The 27,888-nt window shown below is 34.1% G+C and overlaps 5 protein-coding genes across 10 annotated transcripts in view; 3 read left to right on the forward strand and 2 right to left on the reverse strand.

Moving 5' to 3' along the window:
- Rhp (GTP-Rho-binding protein rhophilin) overlaps nt 1-12,682 on the forward strand; it is a 60,927-nt gene extending 48,245 nt beyond the window's left edge. For all 4 annotated transcript variants that reach the window (XM_077446671.1, XM_077446672.1, XM_077446673.1 and 1 more), the window contains exons 4-16: nt 31-158; nt 7,239-7,392; nt 8,097-8,238; nt 8,323-8,414; nt 8,492-8,641; nt 8,714-8,872; nt 8,953-9,031; nt 9,461-9,614; nt 10,325-10,471; nt 10,571-10,698; nt 10,771-11,681; nt 11,755-11,907; nt 11,975-12,682. In XM_077446671.1, coding sequence (XP_077302797.1) covers nt 31-158; nt 7,239-7,392; nt 8,097-8,238; nt 8,323-8,414; nt 8,492-8,641; nt 8,714-8,872; nt 8,953-9,031; nt 9,461-9,614; nt 10,325-10,471; nt 10,571-10,698; nt 10,771-11,681; nt 11,755-11,907; nt 11,975-12,190 — 2,613 coding nt within the window. In that variant the 3' untranslated portion in view covers nt 12,191-12,682. The remainder of the gene's footprint in view (nt 1-30; nt 159-7,238; nt 7,393-8,096; nt 8,239-8,322; nt 8,415-8,491; nt 8,642-8,713; nt 8,873-8,952; nt 9,032-9,460; nt 9,615-10,324; nt 10,472-10,570; nt 10,699-10,770; nt 11,682-11,754; nt 11,908-11,974) is intronic.
- Nucleotides 12,683-12,751: 69 nt separating this feature from the next.
- LOC143923144 (S-adenosylmethionine mitochondrial carrier protein homolog) lies at nt 12,752-16,110 on the reverse strand. Of its 3 annotated transcripts, none has more exons than XM_077446677.1 (4): nt 15,616-15,765; nt 15,033-15,299; nt 14,697-14,957; nt 12,752-13,857 (listed from the first exon to the last, which is right to left on the reverse strand). In XM_077446677.1, exons 1-4 carry the CDS (start codon nt 15,664-15,666, stop codon nt 13,579-13,581), a joined length of 858 nt encoding a protein of 285 aa, XP_077302803.1. In that variant the 5' UTR covers nt 15,667-15,765; the 3' UTR covers nt 12,752-13,578. The 3 variants fall into 3 exon arrangements, with proteins under 3 accessions (XP_077302803.1, XP_077302802.1, XP_077302804.1); XM_077446676.1 differs by lacking the exon at nt 15,616-15,765 and adding an exon at nt 15,941-16,110 and having other exon boundaries at nt 12,753-13,857; XM_077446678.1 differs by lacking the exon at nt 15,616-15,765 and adding an exon at nt 15,941-16,073 and having other exon boundaries at nt 12,753-13,857; nt 15,066-15,299.
- Nucleotides 16,111-17,400: 1,290 nt separating this feature from the next.
- Sf3b5 (splicing factor 3b subunit 5) lies at nt 17,401-18,004 on the forward strand. Its single transcript, XM_077427411.1, has 2 exons — nt 17,401-17,481; nt 17,628-18,004. Exon 2 carries the CDS (start codon nt 17,634-17,636, stop codon nt 17,889-17,891), a length of 258 nt encoding a protein of 85 aa, XP_077283537.1. The 5' UTR covers nt 17,401-17,481; nt 17,628-17,633; the 3' UTR covers nt 17,892-18,004.
- A 267-nt stretch (nt 18,005-18,271) lies between these two features.
- Nucleotides 18,272-21,483, reverse strand: Mtr3 (exosome complex exonuclease Mtr3). The gene is made up of 4 exons (XM_077428277.1): nt 21,225-21,483; nt 19,633-19,750; nt 19,403-19,559; nt 18,272-18,942 (listed from the first exon to the last, which is right to left on the reverse strand). Exons 1-4 carry the CDS (start codon nt 21,385-21,387, stop codon nt 18,466-18,468), a joined length of 915 nt encoding a protein of 304 aa, XP_077284403.1. The 5' UTR covers nt 21,388-21,483; the 3' UTR covers nt 18,272-18,465.
- Nucleotides 21,484-25,311: 3,828 nt separating this feature from the next.
- Nucleotides 25,312-27,888, forward strand: part of B4 (imaginal disc development protein B4) — a 56,692-nt gene continuing 54,115 nt past the window's right edge. Inside the window, exon 1 of the mRNA XM_077428278.1 lies at nt 25,312-25,707. The gene's annotated coding sequence lies outside the window, so the exon portion shown is untranslated. The remainder of the gene's footprint in view (nt 25,708-27,888) is intronic.

Here is a 27,888-nt window from a genome sequence, read left to right on the forward strand (position 1 = left end):
TTTTGTACAATATTGTTCGAACATATGCAGGCGACACACAATCGGAAACTGAGAGAGACGGTAGCTTTGGAGCTCAGTTTCGTCAACTCCAATCTGCAACTGCTGAAAGAGCAGCTGGCTTCTCTAAATTCATCAGTAGAACTCTACCAAAATGACAGGTTAACATTTTATTATACAATTTATTATTTTAGAGCTAAAATTTCGACAAAGTCGTCGCAAAAAATTAAAAATACTTATTTTTCAGGTTCCAAATTGAATATCTATGTACATATGTATAATATATAGTTTCTGCACTTATGTATGAATAAGAATATGAGATTATACGTATGTGTAAATATATTTACGACAATGTAATATTTGTTGCATAATTTTAGAACCTCTAAATTAGAGGCTCCAATGGAATAACTATTATTTTTTTTATTTGACAAATAACTGAAATTATCTAATTCGATGCGGCTTAAAAAATAAAACAGTTAACACAGCTCAGTGGTTAGCGTAAAATGTGGGGTCACGGGCTCGAGCCCTAATCCAGTGCTGCTGGACAGACTTGGATATGTGACTCCAGATCGATCGTTTGCTATCAGATTTTGCCAATTTATCTGGTTTCATTATTGAAACGGTTCTTACAAAATTTGTCACTATTGTTTGAAGTTAATTTCAAAATTATAATAATACCATCTGAACCCGGCATGCGTGGCAATGCCACAATAACGCATGCAATTCCCGTTCCCGTTCCCGTTCTCGTTCCCGTTCCCATTTGTCGGAAAAACGCAGGCAGCGAACATATTTGAAATTATTCAATTGTTTGTTTATTTTACCCTAACAACGCATGTGGAGACGCGAAGACATTTGAAATTATTGCGTTGCAATGCCACTCATTCCCGTTTTTCCCGTTTTCGTTCCCGTTTTTGGGGGATTTTTTTTACAGAAACCAACGCGGACATGCACACTATAACTCTTGTAAGTCTCATCGCAATCGGTTGAATGGTATAGGAACGCATGCGTGACAGACAATCAGACAAACATTGATTTTTTTATATATACAGATTTTTTTATATTTTTATATATATATATATATATATATATATATATATATATATATATATATATATATATATATATATATATATAAAATCGTATGTCTGTCTGTGTGTCTCGTATAGGCTCCTAAACCACTGAACCGATTACGATGGAACTTTCAGAATTTGTTGTATGCATGTTCGGGAAGATTACTGTGAAAAAAAATCGCCCAAAAACGGGAACAGAAACGGGAAAAACGGGAATGAGTGTCATTGCAACGCAATAATTTCAAATGTGTTCGCTGTCTGCGTTTTTCCGACAAATGGGAATGGGAACGGGAATTGCATGCTTTATTTTGGCATTGCAACGCATGCCGGGTTCAGCTAGTTGATTATAAATTTAAATATGGTACATATGTATGTACAAATTTGGTGTCGCCTTGGAGGCAATCCCGTAATGACACAGTGTTAAAAAAGAACTCTAAAATTATGTTCATTACCAAGTTAATGTTTTTAATATGCTAATCGCAGTTTATTAATATACACGGATATTGAAAGTAAAAGTGATGGGCTATCGAATTAAATAATTATTAAGAATTTTTTGCGATTCTTTTTGATAAAGTCGAGTAGCGCAACGAACCATCCCCTCCCACAGATCGAAATCAAATAATTGTGTTTTTATTCTCGGCCGCCATTTTGGTGTAAGATATCTCGCGTTATTGTTGTGACCGAGATACGGCGCTTGCACAACGAATCGAACGGTAACTGGGCGATTCTTCACGGTGGCTTAATAACCAGCAGACTCTTTCGTAACCATCGCCGATCTATCATTCACAAAGTCTGTCCGTCTGTCCGTTCGTGTGTGAGTTTTCATGTTCTTTTCCAACACAAATCAACTCCTCGTTAGGCGAGAGCAAAATAAGCAATTATCGCTGATAGCAGGGCAACCACAACCGCTATGTTACAGGTCCCACCGATTAATCCGATGTTCATTGTCTTCAAATATATATATTATTAATAAACAGCGAATCGTCAACATCATCATCATCATCATCATCATCGTCATACATTCACTGGTAGAAACATAATATTATGCTTTTTCATAATATTTTCATCATTCGACGGAATGTTGTGTTTTGTATTGTGTCAATTACCGCTGTTGCGTGCTAATTGAATGTGTTTATATCATGTTTAATTGTGGCTGTCAGATTAATCAATTCTGTCAGGTGGCGGCAATTCATGATGACATCTCGGTTTTAGAACAGCTTTCCTCATATCACTCCATCGTGATTAAGCGAGTGACGAAATTTTTAAAGATTCTTAAAAATAGAAAGTGCAAAATGTATGATTTTCTAAAATTGCTTTCAATCATTTTTCTTATGTCATGTCTTCGTTGGATAAAAAATAATGAAAAATCTAGCAAAATTCTAATCACTTAAATATCAACTTTCGCCGTTTCTCAAATTACAGATTAAACGACTTCACTAATAATAGTAGAATAACTAGGAATAGACAATGCCGGTAAATCGCTACAATTTTTTGTAATTACATGAACCTATTTTATCGCGAATTAAGTACATATGTACAGTTATATATTATTGCTTAATATTACATTAAAAATCGATGCAAATCACGTGTTGTGGATTAGTCTGTTTGGAATTTGTTTATTTTCAGTATTAAATTCAGTTGCAATTTCAAATTGATAAATTCACTGGCAATACAGACCAACCAACAGTGAAATAAATGCGATCAGACGGCTGTTTTAATTATAAACCAAAAATTGAAATGGTTCAAATTTTAAATTGATAATTGGTTAAAAATAAAAAATTACATTTATTTGTTATTACCAATTTATCTAAATGTATTTATATTATTCACCTGAGATTTATTTTTAATTATTTACGACTCAATCTAGGCTAACGTTTTTAGGAAAAATAACCACATACAGTTCGGTAACTCACGATTTTTTTTCATTTACCGGTAAATACCGGTATACCAGTAGTAGGAAAAATCATTCACGGTTTACCGAGTTATGAAATTGGACGGTAAATTCCGATACCTAAGAATAATACCAGTAGATATTAATAACCCAGCAGATAGCAATCAGTTATTTACAAGTTTAGCTCTATTAAATCTTTAATCTTACTTAAAAATATCATTAAAAGGAAATTTTGCCTAACGAATATTCTTACATAAATTTTCCATAACGAATTTCCATCAAGTTTGTTGAATTATATTTTCATTAACACGCGAAGACGATTACAGCATATTTTTTTTATCGCGTGATGAAAGATATATTTACATGACATTGAATAAGGTCCGTTTATCGGTACTCACGCTTGTTTATTTACTAGGATAGTGAATCGTTTCTGTTTTCTTTGCGATTGGTACGAGTACGAATGCGTCTGCTTCTGTTAAAATGAATTGGCAATCGACATGTGATTTCAATATTTATTCGCAAGCGGGTCCCATGCGGGTCCTGGGTACTGTCGTTAAGTTTATTGGCTTCCTTTGGAGTTGCTGTGACCAATTTACTAGTAATGCATACTGTCAAAGCATCAAAGTGAGCTCACTACATGCATGATACATTCGTCGGCTGCATTGACGCAAATTACCATTGTAGAAGGATCAGTTTAATGTGGCTGAATCGATGGGCAGTAAGTAAACGTAGCCATGAAAGGGCATGACAAATGTCCTTTTTGCGATAAATGCAAGCATCCTCTCCTTATTTGCGAGGGCAATTTGCTGTCTGCCCTGGCTGGGCAGTTCATCGTCCCCAACATTGATTTGCCTGTTGGCTCTGCTCATGCATACGCATCTCCGTTTACCTGAAACGCTCCCGGGCCTGAACATCTCTTCCATAACAGGTAGCGCCGGTTCGTCTCGCGATTAACAACTCTCCGCACTCCAATTAAGCCGACCAACCTCAAATAAATCAACGTCGGGATTTGCTGGTGGACAGACGCCAAGGACTCGACGTCTCGTCCACTCCATCCACTCCAGGTTGAATAAACTGGATTGAACTTGTCGCCCTCGGACGACGATTGCACTTCCTGCATCGGTTCCGAAACTTTCCTCGTATTAATGTGTGTATCCACCCGTGCAGCAAAGCTGTCGGGGGCTCGCCTCTCCGTTTGAGAGGTGCTGGTCTATTAACGGTTTTTAACGGAACATCTAATTGCGACTCGGGATGCAACCGGTCTGTGTCGGTGCGGCGCAATACTCCTTGAATCCAACACCATGGCCATTACCAAGGCCAAAGTTGTTGTGTTCTGTACACTGTTCTAGGCCGTTATTCCTTTTCTAAGGAGTGACCCCCCCCCCCGGGGGGGGGGAGGTTCACCCTGACCAAGAACTGAATTTCAGAAACAGCTTCAAATATCACGATTGGAATTCTATTCATTCAGTTTTTAAAAGTAATAATGAGCCGTTATATTTGAAGTGGTGGAAGTCCAATTTTCAATTCCAAAAACATTATTTCTGTTTGACTTAATTCACAAATTACTATAATTTATACTATTTCTCTAAATGAAGGATTTACGCCGTTTTCAAATATAATTAAATACGTACAAATGTAGTATGAACCTACAATATCGTGTACAAAGAACTTCTTATGGTAAAAACACACTGAATCATACGGCACGGTATGCGGAGGTAGACTCCAATTGTGAATCAGTGTGTCTTTATGTAATTGTTAATTAGGATGATTTTATTGTTTCGACAAGTTTCTCCTTCATTTGTTCAAATATGGGAATCGCCGTTGTCGAACACTGTCAATACAATGATAAAATATCACCGAAATCACTCCAAGGGGTGTGTTTTGACTTGGATTGCGGCGGTATATATTGGGCGTGCTAGCATTTATTACACGTGCAAAATTATCTAAAAAATAAACACCTGTCGCGTATCACTCATATTGAATCGATTGGCACGGGTGCTTTCTTGACTTCCTGTAGTGAAAAAGCGTGTCTCACACTACAGGGGTTGTTTTTTTTCCGACAGGTTTCTGCTCCATTTTATGTCAATACAATAATTTTTGGCCGATTTGCGTGCTACCTTTTATTTACTCTGTGTGTCTGCGCCTTTAAATTCGTTTTTAAGGTGTTAAAGTGTTCAAAATTATATCCCAGTCCTATGTAAATATGTGTGTGTATATAAAAGTACACGTAGAGATTTATTCGTAATTGTTACGACGAATCTCTTAAATTCGTTTCTGAAAATCTTTTGCTGAACAAAAAATGCTGACATGATATTGCCAAAATAACTAAACCTTATCGTTACATATCATATCTATTTAAAAAAAACTTAAATATCATCGTTAAAAAGTATTGTGATTTGAATGTTCGGTCCATGTTAAACTTCATATGTAAATAGGATTACTCCATCGATCGTATAGTGATCAAAAGCCTTATGTGTTGACAGACAAGTTCCTGGTACATATCTATAAAACCGTTACGTTGAAGAAACTGTTATAAAATCTCTTAAGGCCACCTTTAGGGTGATTTCCCAGTAGCTTATTTCAGTATTACGATGATAGTAGGGTAGTAGTTAATAGTTTTATTTCAAAACTTATCTACATATGATGCATGCGATATTTGAAACCATACATATATGTATTATGTATATATGGATATTGTATAGTATATACGAGTAGGTACACATTTCGATTTGTAAACTCGTCGGTTAGATTAGAAGACGGAATGCAAAACGGACCCAATGCAGAGAAAATAATTTGCAACTTGTTATGCAAATCGTTCTACTCTGCACAAATCGACCGGCAGAAGTTGCTGTAACCCAGCATCAAAGTACATTGTATTATACATGGCTTCTATCAATTGCAATCGCAAAATCAGATCGATGAGGCAATTGAAGAGCGATGATGCAACTGCGCCAGTGCCATTGCACTTGACATCTCGAAACCAGAGACTACACACGCACGCGTGAAAAAAAAAACAACAAAATGTTGCAAGACGTTTACCTTCCTGCTGTGGGAGTAGTTGCGTGTTCGCGTTCATATGTACATAAATATATTCCAGCATCTTGAATGAACTTTCGATCATATTATAAAATTAAAACAAAACGCAATACATGTATGTAATATACGGATCTACCTCACGAGCCCGAATGTGAAACGCCCAAAAACGCAAATATCGGAAGGCAAAGATCGAAAATCGAAAGATCTTAAGTCGAAAGATAAAAAAAACACGGTGCATGGTAAACGGTACATACTCACGTACGTATTCACTTAATTTGTGCGAGCAGGATACAACAGGAACAAGAGGAACAGGCTTTTCCTCCTGTATTAATGTGCGCGCCCAGAATACGGGAGGAAAAACCTCCGCGCGCACATGAGACCGGTAATATACATACAACGGTTTGGGAGTTCATTGTTCAACAAAAAGGGCATTAATCGTAGGTAAAATAAATTGTTTCTTATTGATAGTATTGCTTTGGAAGGTTTTGTTTATAAATATAAAACTCTCCACTGAACGATATTGTATATCTGAAGAATGGGCAATTTTCCGAACTAGAAGAAGACCGTGAACCATAAAACCGTGTATTCGCTCTTGGAGCGTGCAAGACTCGGAGACCAGGATGGTATCGCCTTGGAATTACCATAGAGCGAGCGGTTGTCGAGATCTTCTGCCGCCAACAATGGGAACAATGGTCGGATGGACCGCCGCCATCGCGAATGTTCCCATGGCTGTTATGATCAGAGCCTCTTCGCGTCCTGGTCGATGGCCCCGCTATTGTTCTTCGCCATCTTCTCATTACATCACCGGGAACAGCGGATGTTCGTTACATCCATTAAAGACACGACTCTTTAACGCGCCGTTTTGTTCTTCTTTTGTTCTCCTCCTCCACCTAGTCGCACTCGTACCTAAAAGCATATACACATTTGCCTCCTAAAAGCGATGAATCACTCGACTTTTGGAGATCCTACAATATCAATGAGTATTCGAAAATTTCAATGAAATTTAATAATAGTGTATTTCGTGGTTGACTTATTAGGTTTGAAAGAGGTTCATAACAAAGCTTTTGATCAATGGGAATCGAGATTTAGACTTTGCCTACTGTATATGTAGACTATTGAAGTAAAATATATGTACATAGATAACAATGGAAATTAATTTTATTATGGAATCAGAATTGCATATAAAAATATATATTTCAATGATGAAGTATCAAACTAATTGTATACCTATAACATGTTTACAGCAAAGACAGTGTGATGCCTATGATACCGTTGGGTCTGAAAGAAACGAAAGAAGTCGACTTCAGAGAACCTTTCACTGATTTTATACTCGAGCATTACAGCGAAGAAGCAACAACATACCAAGATGCCATATCAGACTTCATGGACATGAGACAAGTAACGATATTAATTTATATTATATCCCATTTTAATTGTATTGAAAAATTCCAACTAAAATTTATCAAATCCTTACGCTACCGTTTTCCTATCTACACCCATACTAATTACTGTTCCCGATATTTTAAAACTCCTATCCTTTAACAATCTTTCTGTCAGGCGACGACTCACTGATGCTACATTCATTTTTAAGCTCCTAAATGGTTTCCTTGATTGTCCCGATTTATTGAGTAAGGTTGGTTTCAGGATCCCAGTTAGGTATTCTAGATTCGTTGCACTCTTTTCACTTAATCCTTTCAAAACCAATTCCCTAAAATATTCCTATCTACAGCGTGTTTATCGTATCTTTAACGGGGAGCTGAATGACGTTGATCAATTCGGTATTTCCTTGCATCAATTCAGGACTGCCATCAGGAGAGTCTTGATTGATTGATCCATTTTCTATTTCTATTATATAATCTTTATCTAATATTATATCACTTTATTGTTTAGTTATGTACTGTTCTATTTAGTCATGTCTTAGTTTTTATTCTTTTATTTTTCTTTATGTACCATTTTATCTAATTTGTAAAAATCTATTATTGGGCTCAGATTTTATTTTATTTTATTACATTTATTCTTTATTTTTATGCATTTCTCCATTTTTTATCTGTTGATTTTTCAATAAATAATTAAAAATATTAATTGTATCTGTTAAATTACAGGCTATAAGGACTCCTGTCAGGCATGCTAGCGGTGTGGCGTTGCTTTTTCGTTACTACAACCAGTTATATTTCATAGAAAGAAGATTCTTTCCACCAGATAGAAGTCTTGGAATATATTTTGAATGGTTTGATTCACTCACAGGTAAATATTACATATACTGACAAATTTTAGAATGATGTAAATCCACAGTGGAAATGCAATACTAACACTCGATGATTGTTATAGGAGTTCCTTCGTGCCAAAGAACGGTAGCCTTCGAAAAGGCTTGCATCCTTTTCAATATGGCGGCCATATATACACAAATTGGAGCCAAACAGGTGTGTACATAGAATATTAGAGGAACTGTTTTTTCCTTATATTAAATACTTACCTGTGAATATTTTTTGTGTGATAGGATCGTTCAGAATCTAAGGGTCTAGATTCTGCAGTGGATTCGCTTCTACGAGCTGCTGGTATGTTCAGATATATACATGAAAATTTCACCAATGCGCCAAGCATGGATCTGGGGCCCGACATGCTCGATATGCTAGTAAACCTGATGCTTGTATGTATAAATGTAATTTTTGTGTGTCGCAATCGTTATTGAATGCTATTTAACTAATGGGATGAATTTTAGGCTCAAGCTAGAGAATGTTTGTTTGAAAAGTTAATACTCGGTGCAGAAGAAGAGTGTGCTGCACGCGAGAAAGAACTATGCGATGACTTGCCGCTGTGCTTGGACCTATGTCAAGAAAGTCAAACACTTGCTCAACAATATGAAATGCTGGGACAAAAGGTAATTTTTATTATTGTTGTTAGAATAATTCTTAAATATAACATTTTAAAAATAAAACAATTTCATTACTTTATTTTTAGATGCAAGCAGAAACGGTTTTAAATTATGTGCCATATTCTTGGGTCTCCTTGGTTAATATAAAAACAGAATTTTACAAAGGTAATTTATATATTATACGTATATTTCGTGTGTGTGTGTGTGTGTGATTAATTATTGCATAACGATGAGTTTTTATTATTACATACCTCCTTTACATTTCACTTACGATTACAATTCAAGAAAAAGTTTGCCTCTTATCCGATCGTTTTCATACTTTGCCATATTGCTCATTTTGGTCATCAATATATGTAAGTAAATGGAGCCTCCGCCATTACGATAGATATAAAATATCGTATAAGAAGCATTTCAGGTCTGAAGATTTTTAATCTCGGTGACAGTTGGTAATCATTAATTTTATACATAGATGGCGGTAGTAAAAAAAAAATATTGGTATTTTTATTCAAAATAATAATTTTATATACAAATTATACAAGAGGTATGTTTTTAAAAAACTTTATTTTTTTTAATTAATTTCTTTTTGTTTTATAGCATTAGCTCATCATCACATAGCAACGGGATTACTGAATGCAACATCAACAAGAACTTCTGTGAATAGTAAAACCCAAGAGAGAATATCGAGTGTTCACTCGTCAGAACCAAATCTTCCCGATTGGTGTGAATATACTAGTACAAAGAATGACAGGTGGGAAAATGTGTTAAAACTGAATTTAACCCTTTGAATGCTGACCAACGCCAAATCGGCGTTTTGCCAACAAGTCTATGAGTCTGAAATACGCCGATAGGCGTTGTTTTTTGAGTATGTAAAAAATAAACAAGAACGCTAGCCGCTAAAGCCTTTCCAGGTAGCATTGAAAAAAAATCTATTGAACATGGGTCGTGTAATCCGTGTCAATGTTTATAAAGACAGGTTTACACCGGAATTTCTGAATTTATAACCATAGCAGAATTTCTCGATGGAAATCCCTAACTTTTATAACCATAGCAGAATTTCTCGATGGAAATCCCTAACTGCTGAGTATTTTAGATTGTGAGCATTACATTTTAACAAAAATGAAGAAGATGGAACTATTATAGTTTTGGAAAAATACATTCATTAATAGACTTATTTTGTTTATTTTATACTGTTGCAAGATATATTAGAGAGTCTAAACACACCTTTACAAAACTCGAAATCCTTGGCGGTAGTTATCTAGGGTAGTGATATAGGGTTTGTTTGGATTAGTTACAATTTTTATACTTGCTTTCTATTGGATTTCTAAATAATTCTAGTTGGAAATGTTGGCGACATTTTCAGCGTGGCGAGCTTTCAACAGAAAAGACGTCAGCACTCAAAAGGTTTATTAATTAATTACATAAATATTCTACTTGACAATTTATATTTTTAATTTTTAGAAATGTTGATCCTAGTCTTATAAAGAACAATAGCTCAAACGGCAGTCTGGTGAGTCAAGAAGAACAACGCATTGCTTTAGGTAAAGCTCATCTTTCAGAAGCACTGAGTAGTTATGAAGAAGCTCTCCGTTTGCAAAGGATGTGCAGGTAATGAAAAATTTACAAATATTTTACGAAACGTATACAGACATATGTACATACCTCTATTGATAGTATATTATAATGAAAAACTTATAATAATTGCAGAGAGTTGAAAGCTAAAGCATCAATATGTCGTGTCCTTCGTCAACGCCATGAAAAGGCATTGAATGAATCAGCTCTTCTACCAGACGGCCCTGACTTTGGCGAAGTATTAGAATCACCCAAAATAATGCGTAAGTTTGAAATTCAATCATGTCGAAATGGGTATTTTTATAGAAATAATTCAATAAAGAATATTGTTTCAGCATCTACAAAATTTCAATTATCGTTGACTCAGCCGGACTTTGCTCAACACCGAGTGGAGGATTTGTTCAAATCTCTAGGTCCAGTCGCTATATTTTCAGCAAAGCGACATTGGAGCGCCCCACGTACCATACAATTGCAAAAATCTAACTATAATTTAAAATCTTCCCGAAATGAAAGAATACCGGGCAAAGATTCTAAGAGAGTGGACCGTGGAAGAGTCAATGGCAAACTATACACAAATGAAGATAGTATTCAAAGGAATGGACAAAAAGTCTTTAGAAATGGTTCATTGTACGAAAAAAGGGACAGATCCGAGGATAATAGCGCGTATTATTATCAAAGGGATATAATCAGAAGTGATGACAAGTACAGGTTACAGCGGGAGGATTCGACAAAATTGGACTACAATGAATTAAAAAAGAAAGTTATTTCCAACAACAATGTAAATAAACCTCCAGTCACAAGACAAAATGGCATTTATATAAACGGATACAACAACAATCTGGAAAAGAAGTCGAGCTTTTCAAAACCTTACGACGATGCATATTACAATGAAAAGAACGCATCAACGAATGATTTAAGGATTAACGTGAAAACGGATGGAAACAATAGAATTAGAATAAAAAATGATGCCATACAAATAGGAAATGGAAAAAGTGCTTACTTCCAAAAATCACTCGGGGCCGAAAATTTTGGTTACATTATAGACTCGAGACAACAAAACAGTGACGATAAAAATGGAGATGCAAATCATCTGAGGAGGATATCTAGTGAATGTAATATATCCCCGGCAGATGAAAAAATCGATGAGAATGGTCACGAGAGGAATCCTAGCGATGGCTTTGGTTTTTCCGTCAGGGGCGATGCACCAGTCATTATAGCTGGCGTTGAACTACGTTCACTCGCCGATGTAAGCATTTGGAGTCTTTTTGCATTCAAATTCTAAAATTTAACATTTTTAAACACAATATTACATTTTATAGCTGGGTGGGATGCGTGAAGGAGACTTTATCGTGGCTATCGGTGATCGAGATGTGAAATGGAGTCCTCACGATGAAGTTGTCAAATTGATCAAGGCATCCGGAGACACGCTAAGTCTTAAACTTGTCACCCCTATGGATAGGAACTATTTGAAAGTAAGCAATAACTATTATTTTGAAAAATTTCAATGTGCAAATGTACTGATGAATGTTTTTTTCACAGGCAAGTAACAGTCCGAGTACTCAAAACTCAGGATCCAATCAAGGTTCCGTTTCAGCTGCTTCCACGGCGTCAAGCAACGGCTCCACGGGTGGGGTGAGTCGCAGTCATATGGGTGCTCGTAGATTGCCGTCGTGGAATCCATTCAAAAGACACAACGTCTCGAGAGACAGCAGCTCAAACAGAGGATCACATTCGAGCAATGTCATATTCAGATGATTGCACAAACTTTTTAACTGGCAATAATCTGATGCAAACTTTGAAATTATGAATTGCATAATGTGCAAAGATATTACTGATAGTTTTAAGTCTTTCCATGCTTGTAAAATGAGTTTAATTAAACATTTACAAATTATTATTATTTATATGAATTATATTACGTTACTAAACGTATTGCATATACAATGTTAAAAGTATCATCAAATAATACATATTGTTTATGTTTCCAGATCTGGAATATTTTGTAAAATTGTGTATGTATTGTAATATGAATTTATTTACATGTTTATGTATGTTTTCATGTGAATTTTTGTGTACATGTGTAAATAGAATTATATTTATTTTTACTATATGTAGTATAAAAATGAAAATTTGTGTTTAAATTGAAGAGCAAATATATATACCTACTTATAATTTATGTTAAATTTTCATGTCTGAAAAATTATAAATGTGTATGTTGAGCAATTTGAAAACAAAAAAAATATATCATCTATTACTGGGTTTCATTTCTATTGTGTGTTATAAACAAAATGGATAAGGAATTTGACAAAAAGTCGATTTTAAAATTCAACCAAATATTTAATAATCGAAAAAAGTATTGTAACAATATTAAACAACAGTTTAAATTCACCCACAATTCATTTAATGATTATCATAAAATAAAATCATCCGATTTATAAAAGCGATTAATGGAAAAGTGATGTGACACAATGTTTAATGAATTTTTTTGATAATATTATAACATTTATAGTATGTTATCGTCAATCAAACTGATCACCCAAGTTTATAAGGGCCTAGAAACTCCATCGATATAACAACCACAAATATTTTAATTGTACATTTGAAGCTATAAATACGCTCTTGTGTAGGCACTCAAAGAGTGAATGCAAACTGATGTACATAAGTGGAACAAATTACACCTTTTTTGGGATGATTTCTTTTATCTTGGACTTCAGACACTCACACAGTCTTGATGTAAGTAGTGGGGGACTAGAATATCTTATATTGGGCTTGATATACATACATATATAATACAAAGTACCACTTCTCCATTAATCACTTCAATTTAAAATACTAGAAAATCTGTAAATAATTATAAATCGTCAAAATAACAATCGTGTACAAAACATCAAATCAGGTCACCATTCGAAATGTGAATCTATTAATAACTAACTACGTACATATATATGGTACATAGTTCATACATACATATAACATCAATACTCTGTGGTAAGGCTTATCTAGACTAGCTACTCAACCAACAACGTGCAGACATTTTTTTTGTATTTTGAGACTATCTGCGCTGTCTCAAATCCACTTCAATTTTGGAAAAAATCTAAAGATCTGAACAAGTCCCAAAGAAATGCCCAGCTTCGCCAAGCAATGTGCTAACCCAACTGCATAAATGAATTGACGAAATTTTTAGAATAATCATATGCACCGAAAAACACAGCACCACCCAGTGTAAAACTAATGATACGTGTTGATAGCCCTGCACATAGTCCTCGAACTCCAGCTTCGTGATATATACTTCTCATCATAGTTGAGATTCTTAATTTTTTCGAAGCTGTTTGCTTTTCAGCTAACATTATCCGAGTTTTTGTAACGTCCAAGGGTGTTGTTAAAGCCCCTGCAATGGCTCCTGATAGCGAACCACACATTGCTACCTAAAAAACAATTAAATTATATAATCTATATATATGTATAATATAAAATAGTTGTAAAATTTTCATATAAATAAATTGGATTGTACATAAGTTGGATTTTGATAACAACATACATGGACATGAAAGACATTGATAGTGCAGATATAATGGGTTCTGTGCGATACGGTTTTGACAATACAACTTAGCATGAATTTAAGAACAGCTGATGAAAATATTAATTTGATTGATAATTACACTAACCAAAATGGCATTGAATGGAATGGAAGTATGTGGGATCAATAAATAGCAACGAAGCATAAATAAGGAAATCTTTTTTAGGTTATTATAGATTCTGACGGAATTGTAAGATGGATTTTTGACTGTCTTGTCATCGGGAGAACCCAGTTTTAGCAAAAAAGTGATTAAATTTCTAATGCCTACTGCCAGGACCTATAATTGCTAAGTAAGTATTTCAATATTGGCTATCCTAAAAAATTAATAACAAAACCAAACTGGATCTACAAATAAAGTTATCATCCTTTCCTCTACACTTGAAATTTCTACTTAGTATTTCTTTAAATTATTGTAAGGGAAAATGCTTTTTATTATACTATATGAAAAATAGTTGCGACATTCATTTCGGTTTTATTTTATCTATAGGCGATAAATATTTTATATGGTGGTTCATGAAGGAGAAGTATTTTATATATGTAAATATCCAAAACGTAAAAATAAGTTTTGAAAACGCATAAACGCATAAATTAACATACATGTTTGCAATATTTCATATGCAAACATGTTATGTTAAAATATAAGAAAAAATAAAAAAATATGTGGCGATTTGTCCATTGAATATTTACCTCAAAACTGGTTATTTCACCATTGACAGAATTTTCCGCAACAGCTTTCTTCAAATATTCCCATATTGGAAATTGAATAAAACTAAATGGAAGATCTCTTAACACTGTTGAAAAGTATCCCCTATATAAACCTCGTGTGAAGCCCTCGTTTCTATAAGCTTCGCATAAGATTTGAAAACCACCTTTATTTGTTTGAAGACCGATAATAGCTTGTTGCCTTTGCTTTGCTATCTCGGTGGGTACTCTTATAAAGCAAGCCATCTAGAATATAAACGTCGTTAAATAATAACAGTAGGTTGAAAAGTAATTTTCTTATTATTTTTAATATATTTTTACCACTTCTCCCACCGAAGCAGCTGCTAAATATACCAAAGGTGTGTATTTTTCGTGTACCATGGGTCCAACGGTACTTTTAAACATTTCATATGAAAAAAAGAACAGCGCTGCCGTTGGTACACTCCCGGCTACAACGGCTCCGAGACCTCGATAAATACCGGAAAACCCTCCAGAATTTTTAAAGCCCGGAGCACTTTGCAACCTCGTTTTGATAGTATCCAAAGGAAAAAGGGTAACATCTACAGCAAGTCCGGCAAAACCCCCAGACTGAAATAAATAAGATACATATTAATAAAATAATTAGAAATATATTACAAATGCATATATGTATTCGGAACAATACTTTATGTAAGTGTCTCAATTATTGTTACAATTAAAAACCAAACGTATCTAATTTAAAGTCACTTCAGCAATAATTACGGCGGCAAACTGGTAGTTATGATCAAAATTGGGATTCTGTACTATTTCAATATTATTGTTCGTATGCATAGTTAAAAAAGTAATATTAATTTATTTTCCCGCCGCGTTATAGGTTAACTCCTAAAAACAATTTCATTGAATGAAATATTGAAAAAACCATTACCAGGAGTGGAACTAGAGGTGAACTAACACGAGTCGCAGCCTCCACCGTCATCTTGGCGACAGAGGACTCCTGTCTGAACTTTTAGTTAACCTTTGACCTCCCCGCGCTACCCAACCGTCTGACGTCTCTGTCATTTTAATCGTTTCTATCCCAGCACAACATACTACGAGCATGTCTCAATTCATACAGACATTAATTTTATCAACCAAATTTATTGCGTAGGTGGGTAGCTACTCCTACTATTATTCTATATTTTTACAAACTTACTCTAATAATTTAATTCTACAAATTATGGGGAATAAAATGAGTAGTGATGTGGACTTACCGACATGCTTGTACAATAGTTGTCGAATGGTACCAGTTCGTAGAATGGCCATAAAGATCCAAACATGATTCAGTGCTTCCACATGACGATAAGGGAGTTATGTCACCCATGAGGGAGCGACTGAGTAGTTTTATTGCACGACCAGCTAGTTTGAAAGACGAGGAGGAAGTAATTTGAAATCTACCGACATGTACTATCTTATACCTTTAAGTGATGCCAACACGTAAGTTGGTTACACAGCTCCAGTACGAACGCACTATATTCAAATAATATTTGACTTTTTAAACGATACAAATAATTTTATTTAGAATTTCAACTATCTAGGTATGTAAATAATTAAAAAGTATGTGTCCACTTATCTACTTCTAATGGGTTGGCGCGATACGGGTAAACCCTTACCGAGTTACTTGAACATCCGATTGACTTGTAAACGTAGTTGACACGTTATCATCACCAGGACAATTTTAAAATGACACATCAGGCATTGCAAGGTATAGGATCTGTTGAGGACACGTTAATAAAGGGCTAAAACTTTATCAAACTCTCAAAATGATCTGAACTCGTAAATGGATTGAGTGGTGCTATGAATGAGGCATATTACAGAATCAATATTATCAAACGATCCACGCGTATTATAATCTTCATATATCGATGTGACATCGCCGTATCATAATAATATGGCCGTGTGTACGAAATGTTTTGTGAATCTGCGATACCAGGAGACGTGGCTTAAATTATAAACAATCCCTTTCCTTACCCTCAATATCGCCATTACGCGCTCGACAGCCACGAAGGACATTAACGATTTTCCAGAGACCCTGTCGGAAATAAATTATTCAAATACGTTCATTATTTCTTATGAAGCTAGCTCGGCATTATGAAACCCAAACGATAAGGATTACCTAAATAAATGCAAAAATAATGAAAATCTTGATAAGCTTTTACAAGAATATAACATGATCAAGTCAAAAAGATGATGTGAAGAAAAAATATAGTTGAAATATTTTGTATTATATGTAAGGCGAAACTAAGGTTAAAAGTTTCTCAAACAAATCCTCGACCATTAGTAATTGCCGTAATCATCTAAGTCATCGCTTAAGAGTATTTCTTGCGTGATATTCAAATGAGTATATTGGTTTCGTTTTAAAATCCATTTTTTTTACCCAACGTTTTCTGTGCCTTTTTTAACGCAATCGCGAGTGCTATAGCTACAGCGGCTTTTCTTCTATTGTCCATTTTGAAGGCTGAAACAAGCAAAACACAAGTATCCACTACAAACTCAAACTGTATACTGACGTTGATAATATTGATAGCTCGAAACCATCCTTCAATATCGTGACCTCGAGATAATATTGTGCCCTCGGATGCCAGATATTTCGTTTTCGCGATCTCAACATGCGAAATTTATCAGCCTACTGTTTATCTGAAACCAAGCTAATATTTATGGTCGATATCGATTCAGTTAATACCAAAAGTAACTGACAGCTCTGTCGACCGCGGCTATTCGTTTAGTATTTCCGATGCTCTTTTTGTAAACACAGGTAATCTTATTTGTTATTTCATTGAATATATCTAGTTAATGAGAGAAAATGTTAATATTAATATCTACATGTGTATATTTTATATTTTTCTTTTGTGTATAGGTTATGTTCGTTTACCGCTTTTTAAAATCGTTTTTTGTTTTTAGTTGACAATGGGTGAACGATACAACATCCACAGTCAGTTAGAGCACTTGCAGAGTAAATACATCGGTACAGGTCATGCGGATACTTCAAAATTTGAATGGCTGACCAATCAGCACAGAGATTCCTGCTCCAGCTACCTCGGTCATCCAGATCTCTTGAATTATTTTGCCATATGTGAAAATGAAGCTAAAGCTCGTGTCCGATTCAACCTCATGGAGAATATGCTTCAGCCATGCGGACCCCCACCGGAGAAACCAGACGACTAATATTAATCTTGATATACGTTGCTTATTAACTGTCAAATTTCTTTTTCATTTTAAGAACTTGTAAGTGCATTCTTTAAAAATTTAAATTAATTTTTTTAATAAATAATCCTCAAACATCCAGTTTTTTTATTATTAACAATAATCAGTTTGTGTAGTGATTCACAATCAGTCTATGATTTTGCTTTGAAACTTAAGGTTGTTTTGTGCGTTTTGCGAGAATAGAAATTTCAAGTAAAATCTCATCTCACACTTTTATTTTTGGTATTAAAAATTAGACTCATATTATTGATAAATAACTACTAAAGTAGACTCGTATGATTGATGTGTCATTTTCCAAGTGGCATATAAATGAAAAGACTGATTAAAAATGATTGAAAACTAGTATGTACATATGTATATTCTTCGAAAAGTGGAAATAAATTTACATAAGTGTATGTATATAATAAGCTCATATGAAAATGTAGATTTATTTATTTATCATTTAATGTAGATAAATGTAAATTCAGTATTTATTTAATAAAAATATATAAAAAATACATTATGACATGCTGTTAATAAAACAAATAATCGGTGGTTAAACAGACATATTATTAATAAGAATTTCAATTTCGACTTCATATGGTGTTTTATTAGCGTCTTTAACCATTTTATCTTTAAGGAATTGGTCACATTTTCGAAGTAAGATCGATCTCATAGTCTTGTATAAGTTCTGGTACGCAAGATCATGTGAATCAACAATATCTAATACTGTATCAAAAGTAATTGAACCACGTTGCCACAACTCGGTAACTTGTTCCATCTGTGGCATCATAACCTTGACTATCAAGCCATGATTTCCACCTGCATTGTCGGCAACTATGCTTGCTAAACACATCGCCTCTTCGTTAGCATTGGGGTCTACAATTACTTTATCTCCTTGAACTCCGACTGTCAGTGCCGTCACCGTATCATATATTGGAATTTCAGCATCAGCGAGAGCTAAACCTGCAGCATTTATAACAGTCGCCAAACAACCTCCATCATTTTCTAATATATAAGCAAATATATCCACCTGAAAGCAGAAAGATGATAAACAAAATGAAGGCAGCGTTCGTTTATTGTCAAGCAGTTTAATATTTTGTAAGCTATTGATGTCAGTGCTCGCTTTTTAGACATGAAGAACGTTGTTATAATAATTGTTAACTAAAAGCAATGATGCATTACTTTTCTTACAGTGGCCAAGCAAAATTATTTTAATATTAGAATTTTATATTTAGGAAAACTTGAATTTAGTGAGTCGATTTTAGCTGCCGATTAGTCTCTTACCTTCAAACTCATTTATTTTCATTTTTCATACTGTTTACTTTTCAAAATCGAGTAATGACAAATATTTCCAGTAAATATATGGTCTATAAAACTGGACATGCCAATAAGGGATGTCAAAAAGCGAGCCCCGACTGTAAGAAAAAATATCTCACATACACATGTGGGTATGAATATTAAAAAAAAAACAACAATTTCATAATTAATACTTGGAAATTAGGAAACAAATGTCGAAGAACAACAGGCTCTAATGCTCTTTTCACTGTTGCAGCCATTTCTCTTTCTTCAGGTCCTGGTTGTAGTTGAACTCTTTTGACATTTGAAAATGGAGCAAATTTTATTTCGCAATGTAGTTCACCATGTCCACTATAAATAAAAGCAAAATTATTTAACTTCAAGGGTTTAAGATTATTACTAAAATGATCTATTCGATACATACTCAAAATTATTCTGTTTCGGCATTTCTCTCGGTTCATATACCGTTACGACGACTTTTGTTTTTCCCATCTCCACATATGCAGAACCTTTCGCTTGACGAACTGCATTTAAATAACCAACTGAAATAAAAAATAAAATTATTAATGACTTTATATGTAATGTACATAAGTAAAGCTTATTATCAAAGAATCATTAGTTGGTGATATTTGAGAAAATAATAGCTTTTGAATTAAAACTTCTTTACAAGCGGCATAGTGAGTAATGTGACGTCAGAATCAAAAAATTTTACTTTTTTTATTATTCATTAAACTATTATGAGATTAATGTAATTCATAACTCTTCGCGTAATTCTGAAGAAAAACATTCCATATATTCTTGTTATTTTAAAGATGTATCTTTCCCTATACCAGTTTTTATAATGAATCATTCTTATATATCAGTATTCAAGTTTTTTTTATTTGTGTGACTGGTATAATACTTTAATCAAAACCTTTCATCTATAATATACTTGATTCAAAATTACATCAATATTTCTGGAACCATACTAACATAATATCATTCGTCATCCTATTTTATGGGTCTACCTCACGGGCCGGGATGTGAAATTACCGAAAACGCAAATATCGGAAGGCAAAAATCGAAAGATAAAAAAAGGGTGCATGGTAAACGGTACATACTCACGTACATATTCACTTAATTTGCGCGAGCAGGATACAACAGGAACACGAGGAACAGGCTTTTCCTCCCATATTAATGTGCGCGCGCAGAATACGGGAGGAAAAGCCTGTTCCTCTTGTTCCTGTTGTATCCTGCTCGCGCAAATTAAGTGAGTATGTACCGTTTACCATGCACCTTTTTTTTTGATCTTTCGACTTAAGATCTTTCGATCTTTGCCTTCCGATATTTGCGTTTTCGGTAATTTGACATTCCTGCCCGTCACGGAAGCCGCTATTTTATAGTCGTTACCATTTACACTATCCTAAGCATAAATAAAAGGACATTTTAGATGTCTTCGAGATGTACGAATATATCCGTTTTCAAAGAGCGGACAGTTTCAGTGAGACTCTACAACATGTAGAAAAAGGATTCTTTCCTATTTTGGCCATATTGCCAGGAAGAGTATGGAGAAGGTGAGCGAGAGAACGCTCTCCCATAAAATGGTTAGATCATATTATAGAACTGACATGATTGTCCCTAAACGTTGCTTTTAACATGGCATAGGACGGGGAGTAGTGGAGGCGGATCGTCTACCAGATCCCAGATGATAGTATGACTATGACGCTCAGCATTGAGCAAACGAGAAGGAAGAAGAAGGTATAAATAACTATCGAAGACTTCCACTATATGACTATTTCTATTTGACATACAAAATTCACTGTACATAGTTTTATTAAAATTTAAATAAAAATTTTAAACGTTCTGTATTACACTTGGCTGGGTTAGAAATGGATTAATCAGTAGTTCTATGCGTTTTCATTTTCAAAACTAATCAAATAAAGCAAAAATTTCAGAAATAAGGAAAAGGTTAGGAAAATTGAATTTGATCGGATTAACACAATACAAATAGCACTAAAAGTATGCAGAGGAGCTGACATATTGTTCTGGGCTGTTCGAGGCGACGTTTATCCCTTCGGCGACCGCGAGTGTCAAAAGTCTCAGCTAGGAGTTGAGCGGGAGTCCGAGTATTTAATGGAGAAAATAGCCGGTAAGGAGTTGAAGAATCAGGTGCTGATAATCGCTTCACGTCTGGTGCCATTGCAAATTTAGCGTAAAAACTTTATACCACTCCGACGCGCTTAACCTCACTTCAACTGTCAACACTCAACACTCGCGACCAACAATAGGTTGCCACAACACGCATTTTCATGTCCATGTCAACTTTTGACATTTTTATTCAGCTATGATATTTTTTTTTATTTTAAACACTGAAAAACTTTCGCATTACGCACATAAAAATTTTGCATAACGAAAAAATAAATTTCAAAACAATAGTTGGAAAATGGAGTATCAAATTCGAGATAATACTAAAATATTAATGGGATACAATTTTTAATACTTTTATTATATGTACATATGTGACCATCAATCTGGCTCTATAAAAATCCTTAAATGATAAAAATGATTATTATAAATAAATTATATTTTATTGTGAACCTTTGAATTATTTACATATAAATATAACGATTTGAATAAGTGATCTAGATTAAAACAAAAAAATAAGCATATTTGTATATAAGAGGTGTTTTGTTACAGTTTTTTTTATAATATCAAAACAGTGGGTGAATATCACAAAATTATTGAATTTTCTATATCAATGTTCCAAGCAGGGGCGTCATTTGGGGGGAGCTGGGGTGGGCACCCCTAGATTTAAACGGGACTATCCACGTTATTTAATGTATTATTAGGAATTTGGATTAAAATACTAAACGAAGAAAAATAGACTATTTAAATTCTTTAGAACCCTGTCAAGTATAAATGTCGATTTTTCCCAGAAAAAAAAAGTTAACTCCCAAATATATTTTGTTTTGTTGTTTGTCTTGCTTTGAAAGATATTTGTAAAACTCGTTTATCTTACTAAAAGAATTGTTGAACTGTTGATACAATTGTTCCATATCAAATTTATATTACACCCCCCCCCCCCCCTATCCCCCTAGAAAGTCATTCTTTACTGGTCAAAATTTTTTATAAATATTTACTGTAGCTGTACGTGGATTAGAGTTAACCATTTGTGGTTTTTTTATGACTTCATATGTATGTATGTACATTTAAGTTTTCAATCGATAAATCGATTTAACATCGAGAGTAATTTATTTTAAAACGATAACTTCTGCGACATGTAGAATCATAGACGCTGCAATCTTCCTAATATCAAATCATCATAATATTGTTACATATGTACATACATATGTATGTATATTGCTTAGAGAGCTATTGCACTTTAGAATAAATTGTACGTATTCAGAGCGCAACGAGTGTGACACTGTAATGCTTAACGTTCAACCATCTGAGAAACTGGTCCAAATTATTAAACTAAACCAGCCGTAGTGACGACATTGATATCATTTGTTGGTATGTAAATGCATAAACGTAGGTATCGATTTTCTAGTTTATCGACTTGCTCCCGAGATATTTTATACATATTTCTAAAATAATTTAGTCTCTCAAGATTTACTCCATATTCATAAAGTAATATCTGAAAGTTGTAATATTATACAAAAAAGCACATTTCAGTGTGTGAATCTATAACCAAAGCCAAAACTTTATTTTAAATCGATCGATGCAATTTAATTCATTATCAAACATATACACAGACACGCTGGAAAAATACTACATTTTATATGCATGTCGTTGATTTAGAAAATCGATTAATTGAAACAGCATTTTATGTTGATAAATTTATTTTATTTCGTCAATTCATAATTTTGATTCAAGTGTGGTATTCGACATTCACGAAGAATGTACGTATCAAATTAAATTTAGGCTGTAAATTATTTTGGCATTTTCGGCATAATTTAAATAGCAACAGAAATTTTTTTATACAAATCAGCCACGTCTTTTTTAAATGTCAAATTTTTATTTATTCATACTTTTTAATGTAACGCAATAAAATGTCAAATTGCTAAGTAGCAATAGAAATGTACATAAACAATCGAATATTTATTGGACTCGTTTCAAATTTTTGATTTTTTTTATTATTGTGTATTAGGAGATTTTAAGTCAAATTATAATATTTGTTTTTTTAATAAATTAAAAAGAATTTCTAATATTTTAAACAAAATTTCGCTTCATCATCGATGACATGGGATTTCGACAATGATTATGTTTAGAGATCAAGTGAACTGTTAGTTTTGTTGAAGAGCGATGTCTATTGACGAGGCTTTACACAGGCGGTGGGATCATCTTTAGCATGACAACAACAATAACCCCGGCCGGAATAAAAATAAAATTCATTATATAAACTGTTAGTGAAGTAAAAATATATATGAAAGATAATGAAAACCTATAATGAAAATTTTATAAGATATGGTGTGAAAAAGAAAAAGTTATAGGCGTTTAAACAATTAAAATCTGACAAAACGAAAGAGTGGCGGAAAGGTAAATATATAGAGTAACTTACCATTCCATGTCAAGATGGTCAAAATTGTAGAATTTTCAAAAATGTCTCTTATAATTATTTATCACCATCTAACTATCAAAATCGATTGGAATTTCCATCGTTGACCAAACCGCGCAAAATAGCAAAGTTTTAAAAACGATTGGAAGATTGTAGGGATTTCAGCTCAATCGTTTGTGAAGTGAAACATAATAAAAGAGCCTTGCAATAAAAAATATAGATTTTTTCGATGATTACGAAAACATTTGGATGGTTATTAAATCCAGATCGACCGTATTCTGTTAGAGTTTGCCAATTTATCTAACATAATTTTTGCGAAGGTTCCAATACATTCGTCATTAATCCCCTTCCATTTTTCGCAAATTCGACTATTGCATTTACTTGCTGTTTATAACTAATACATATCTGTATACCAGTGGCGTGCGGTGAAATTATCTCTCTTTTTGTCGTACAGTCTTACTTAATGTGCACGGGCAGGATACAATAGGAACAGCCTATCCCTCTTGTATCCTGCTCGCGCACATTAAGTAAGGCTGTACGACAAAAAGAGAGAATTTTACCGCACGCCACTGCTGTATTCCTTCATTATAAGTAGTCACCGGAGCCTGAGGGGGCCGTGTATTGTTCAAAGGTTGTAAATGCATTGTTAAAGGTTTGCCGAACAATGGATAGCACTGTGACTATCCTACCTCTAAATATAAATAGACTGCGGATAGAGAGCGTGCGTTTTCCAGGAATCGGGGCGGTTTGGCTCTATTTACAAAGCTAGAGTGCAAAAAAAAAGGTTCGGCAAACCTTTAATAAAGCATTTACAACAATTGAACAATGAACGGCGCGCTTTGGGTCCGCAGTCTAATTATAAGTAGTCACCGGAGCCTGAGGGGGCCGTGTATTGTTCAAAGGTTCCAAATGCATTGTTAAAGGTTTGCCGAACAATGGATAGCACTGTGACTATCCTACCTCTAATTATAAGTTATAATTTATAACTAGTCACCGGAGTCTGAGGGGGCCGTGTATTGTTCAAAGGTTGTAAATGCATTGTTAAAGGTTTGCCGAACAATGGATAGCACTGTGACTATCCTACCTCTATTTATAACTAAAGGGCGTCAATATCTATTGTCAACCTTTTTTTTTGCTCTCTTGCTTTGTAAGACAATGTTGATTGACAAAAGTGAACCATTTTTTTTTTTTTGGGCAATGGAAACTTGACCCCTGCCCTTTAATTATAACATGTGTATGAATATGTACACAGTTGGCTATAGTGTTCATTTGCGGTGAAAAAAAAAATTATTTAGTTGGTCTGGCGATTAAAAGACAAACCTCAGTATTTCGTCAAAGCTATGTAGAAAATGTAAGTATGGAGTCCCGTAACCTATTATTGTTCACGAAGCAAATGTATATGTACGTACATTGCAGTGGCGGCAACTTCATAGAAGTAACAACTCTTCAAATTCCAAGGTACGTAGTTTTACGTTTGGCGAGTTGAATTTTAAAAATTGAAAATTGAAATGAAATATGTAGCATGTGTTGGTTGAGTAGCACTGGTCGAGCTCGCGTTTGCCGTTTGATTGTAGGTGTGGGTTTGCCTCGAGTCTGGAGCCAGTCGCGTTTGAAGCAGTCGCGGTTTGGTCGCCGCCGCCATCTTGTTTCGTTTCCCCTTCACGTTCACACCCTTTGCAAATCCTCTTTCCTTTACCACCGCAACGACAATTTTCGGCATATTATAGCAAATCCACACTTCGAATTGCTCCCAGCCGTCGAAACGAACATCGAAATAATTGCGAATCAACCCATTGTTCGAAATGGGGAGCTTTCGCTGAACGTATTAAAATCCGAGTGCAATAGCAACACGCCAAATGCTATAGTGGGGTATTGCAGTGTTAAAATACATAAATACAAAGTGACAAGTTTTTGGTGTGCTCCCATAACAAGGATGGCTAAAAGAGGGGATGGGGAATTTCGGTATGTCTGATGTTTTTTTTTTATACTTATATCCTTTATATAAGCACATTAAAACTATAACGAATAAAACATGTTGGTTGGAATTTTACAATTGCAGTTTTTGCAGCATAAAATCCAGGTAGACTAGCTTATCAGAAGGTTAAACGCTTCTAAGAAGACTTCAACCCTTTCTTTGCTTGAAACGAGTTTTTATTACTATTTTATGCTGGGTATAATTGTAAGTACGTTATTGGTACTTGTAGTTCAATTTTAAAACATACCTAGGCATTTATTTGTTTTTCTTTCTTTTTAAATTGAAATAAATAAAAATAGTTGACTTTAATTGACATTTTAATAAACAGTAATAATTTATTGTTATCATTATATGTATATTTTAATTTCTACTTTTACATATGTACATAGATATAAACATATGCATATATGTACATACATAATAGGTTTTAATTTCTCTTTGAATTCTTTTTTAATACTAGGTGATATTTTAAATTTTATACCGTTTTATTATGCGATAATGAGATTAACTTTATCAATAGAAATTAATCAAAAAATAAAAGGAAAAGTTAGAGTATTTTTTTCATAATTACGTAAGACGCACATATGTACGTGTATGTACATTTTTTGCAATGTAAATTTTATTAATTGAAATTAGCATATTTAACGAAAGTGATTTGAGTTTCGAACATCTTCGCGGTTCGTCATCAAAATCAATATTTATTCATCACATTCTTGCAAATTAAAATCACACAAACATGGCAAGTGATTTTTGAGCTTAAAAGCCTTTAATAATTACCGATTAAATACGCATTCGATTGGAATTTCAGCCGAGAAGTAGCGTGGGTGTCTCCGGCACTAAAACCCGACTATGCATCCATTTAACAAAAATGCATCCATTGCATTCGCTCGCCGCTGCAGATGTCCCCGTAGATATTTTTTCTGAAATCTCGTTTGTTCCTTTGTGTTCGGGCACGTTTTGAAATCAACTTTCAATGCAACTTATCAATTGTCTACCCACGCACATATGCGTCGTAAGCCTCGATTAACAATATGTGTAAACTTTTAATCGAATTGAAAACTGCTAAGCCGCGTTGTTTTTGACATCCTCGAGGGGCTTGACATTCCTGCGTCGTATACACACATTCAAATTAAGTATCGGTTGTACAAAAGACTAATTTTTGTTATATTGTGGTATTTTTCTATCATGAATTGGGTGTGGTTACAATTATTATGTACATATATACCGAGGACATTATTCAATCTTTACGATGCAGTGTAATTAAGCTGCATAATTTCCATCTGTAGATTGGGCACCGAAAAATAATTTCATACAACATATCTACATATATACATATGTATGTATGTAGAATTAAGCGCTTAAGCGTTTTGAAAGATTTGTTTACCATTTAAGATATGCATACATACACAAGCAAAATATAAATAAAATATGAAATTTCTTGAGATATGAAGAATTTTTTGTGATTTTCAAAAAATATATAGTGATAGTGCTTACATATGTATAATGTGCTGGATTAGAAATTGTTATTTTTTAAATTTGTTTAAATTCAAATTTGGTCCACACAGATTGAGAATGGCTTTTCTCAGCAGTCGCTGCTGTTTTATAATAGGTCTAAAAACCGGTCGGTCGGTCTGGAGGCGCCAAATCAGCGATTAATCACACCTTGACGTATCGCTATCCCTTAATGGCGGAGAGAATTGGCGCGAAAAGAGAACCGACCTGTCAAAAAATACATTCCATAGCGAGCATAGGTATATCAAAAATTAAATTTTGTATTTTTTATGTATTTCGGCAGAACTAAAAAAAGTCGTATTTTTGATTTGTAACGCTTTCGAAACGACGACGAGTTGATTTCTAATTACGTGTGCCTCAATTGGGATTTTTTTCTCAATTAAATCTGCTTCTCAATAATAGCCATAGGAATCAAAAAGCATAATAGATATTGCCAAAGGTAAATAAGTTTTTATATTTCCATCGGGGGAAAGCAAACTATTTTGCAAGTCTTTTGCTTCGTTACTTTTGAATGAAAAGCGTATTGTATTTTATATGTAATAATTCTAGAAGAATGGACGAAAGGTGGACAAAAGAAGTACTAGAATGGTACCCGAGAGAATGCAAAAGGGTAAAAGGAAGATTGCAGGGAAGATGGGTATACGAAATTAGGAAAA

Source organism: Arctopsyche grandis, chromosome 3 (assembly GCF_051622035.1).
Source record: "Arctopsyche grandis isolate Sample6627 chromosome 3, ASM5162203v2, whole genome shotgun sequence".
NCBI classification, from domain to species: domain Eukaryota; kingdom Metazoa; phylum Arthropoda; class Insecta; order Trichoptera; family Hydropsychidae; genus Arctopsyche; species Arctopsyche grandis.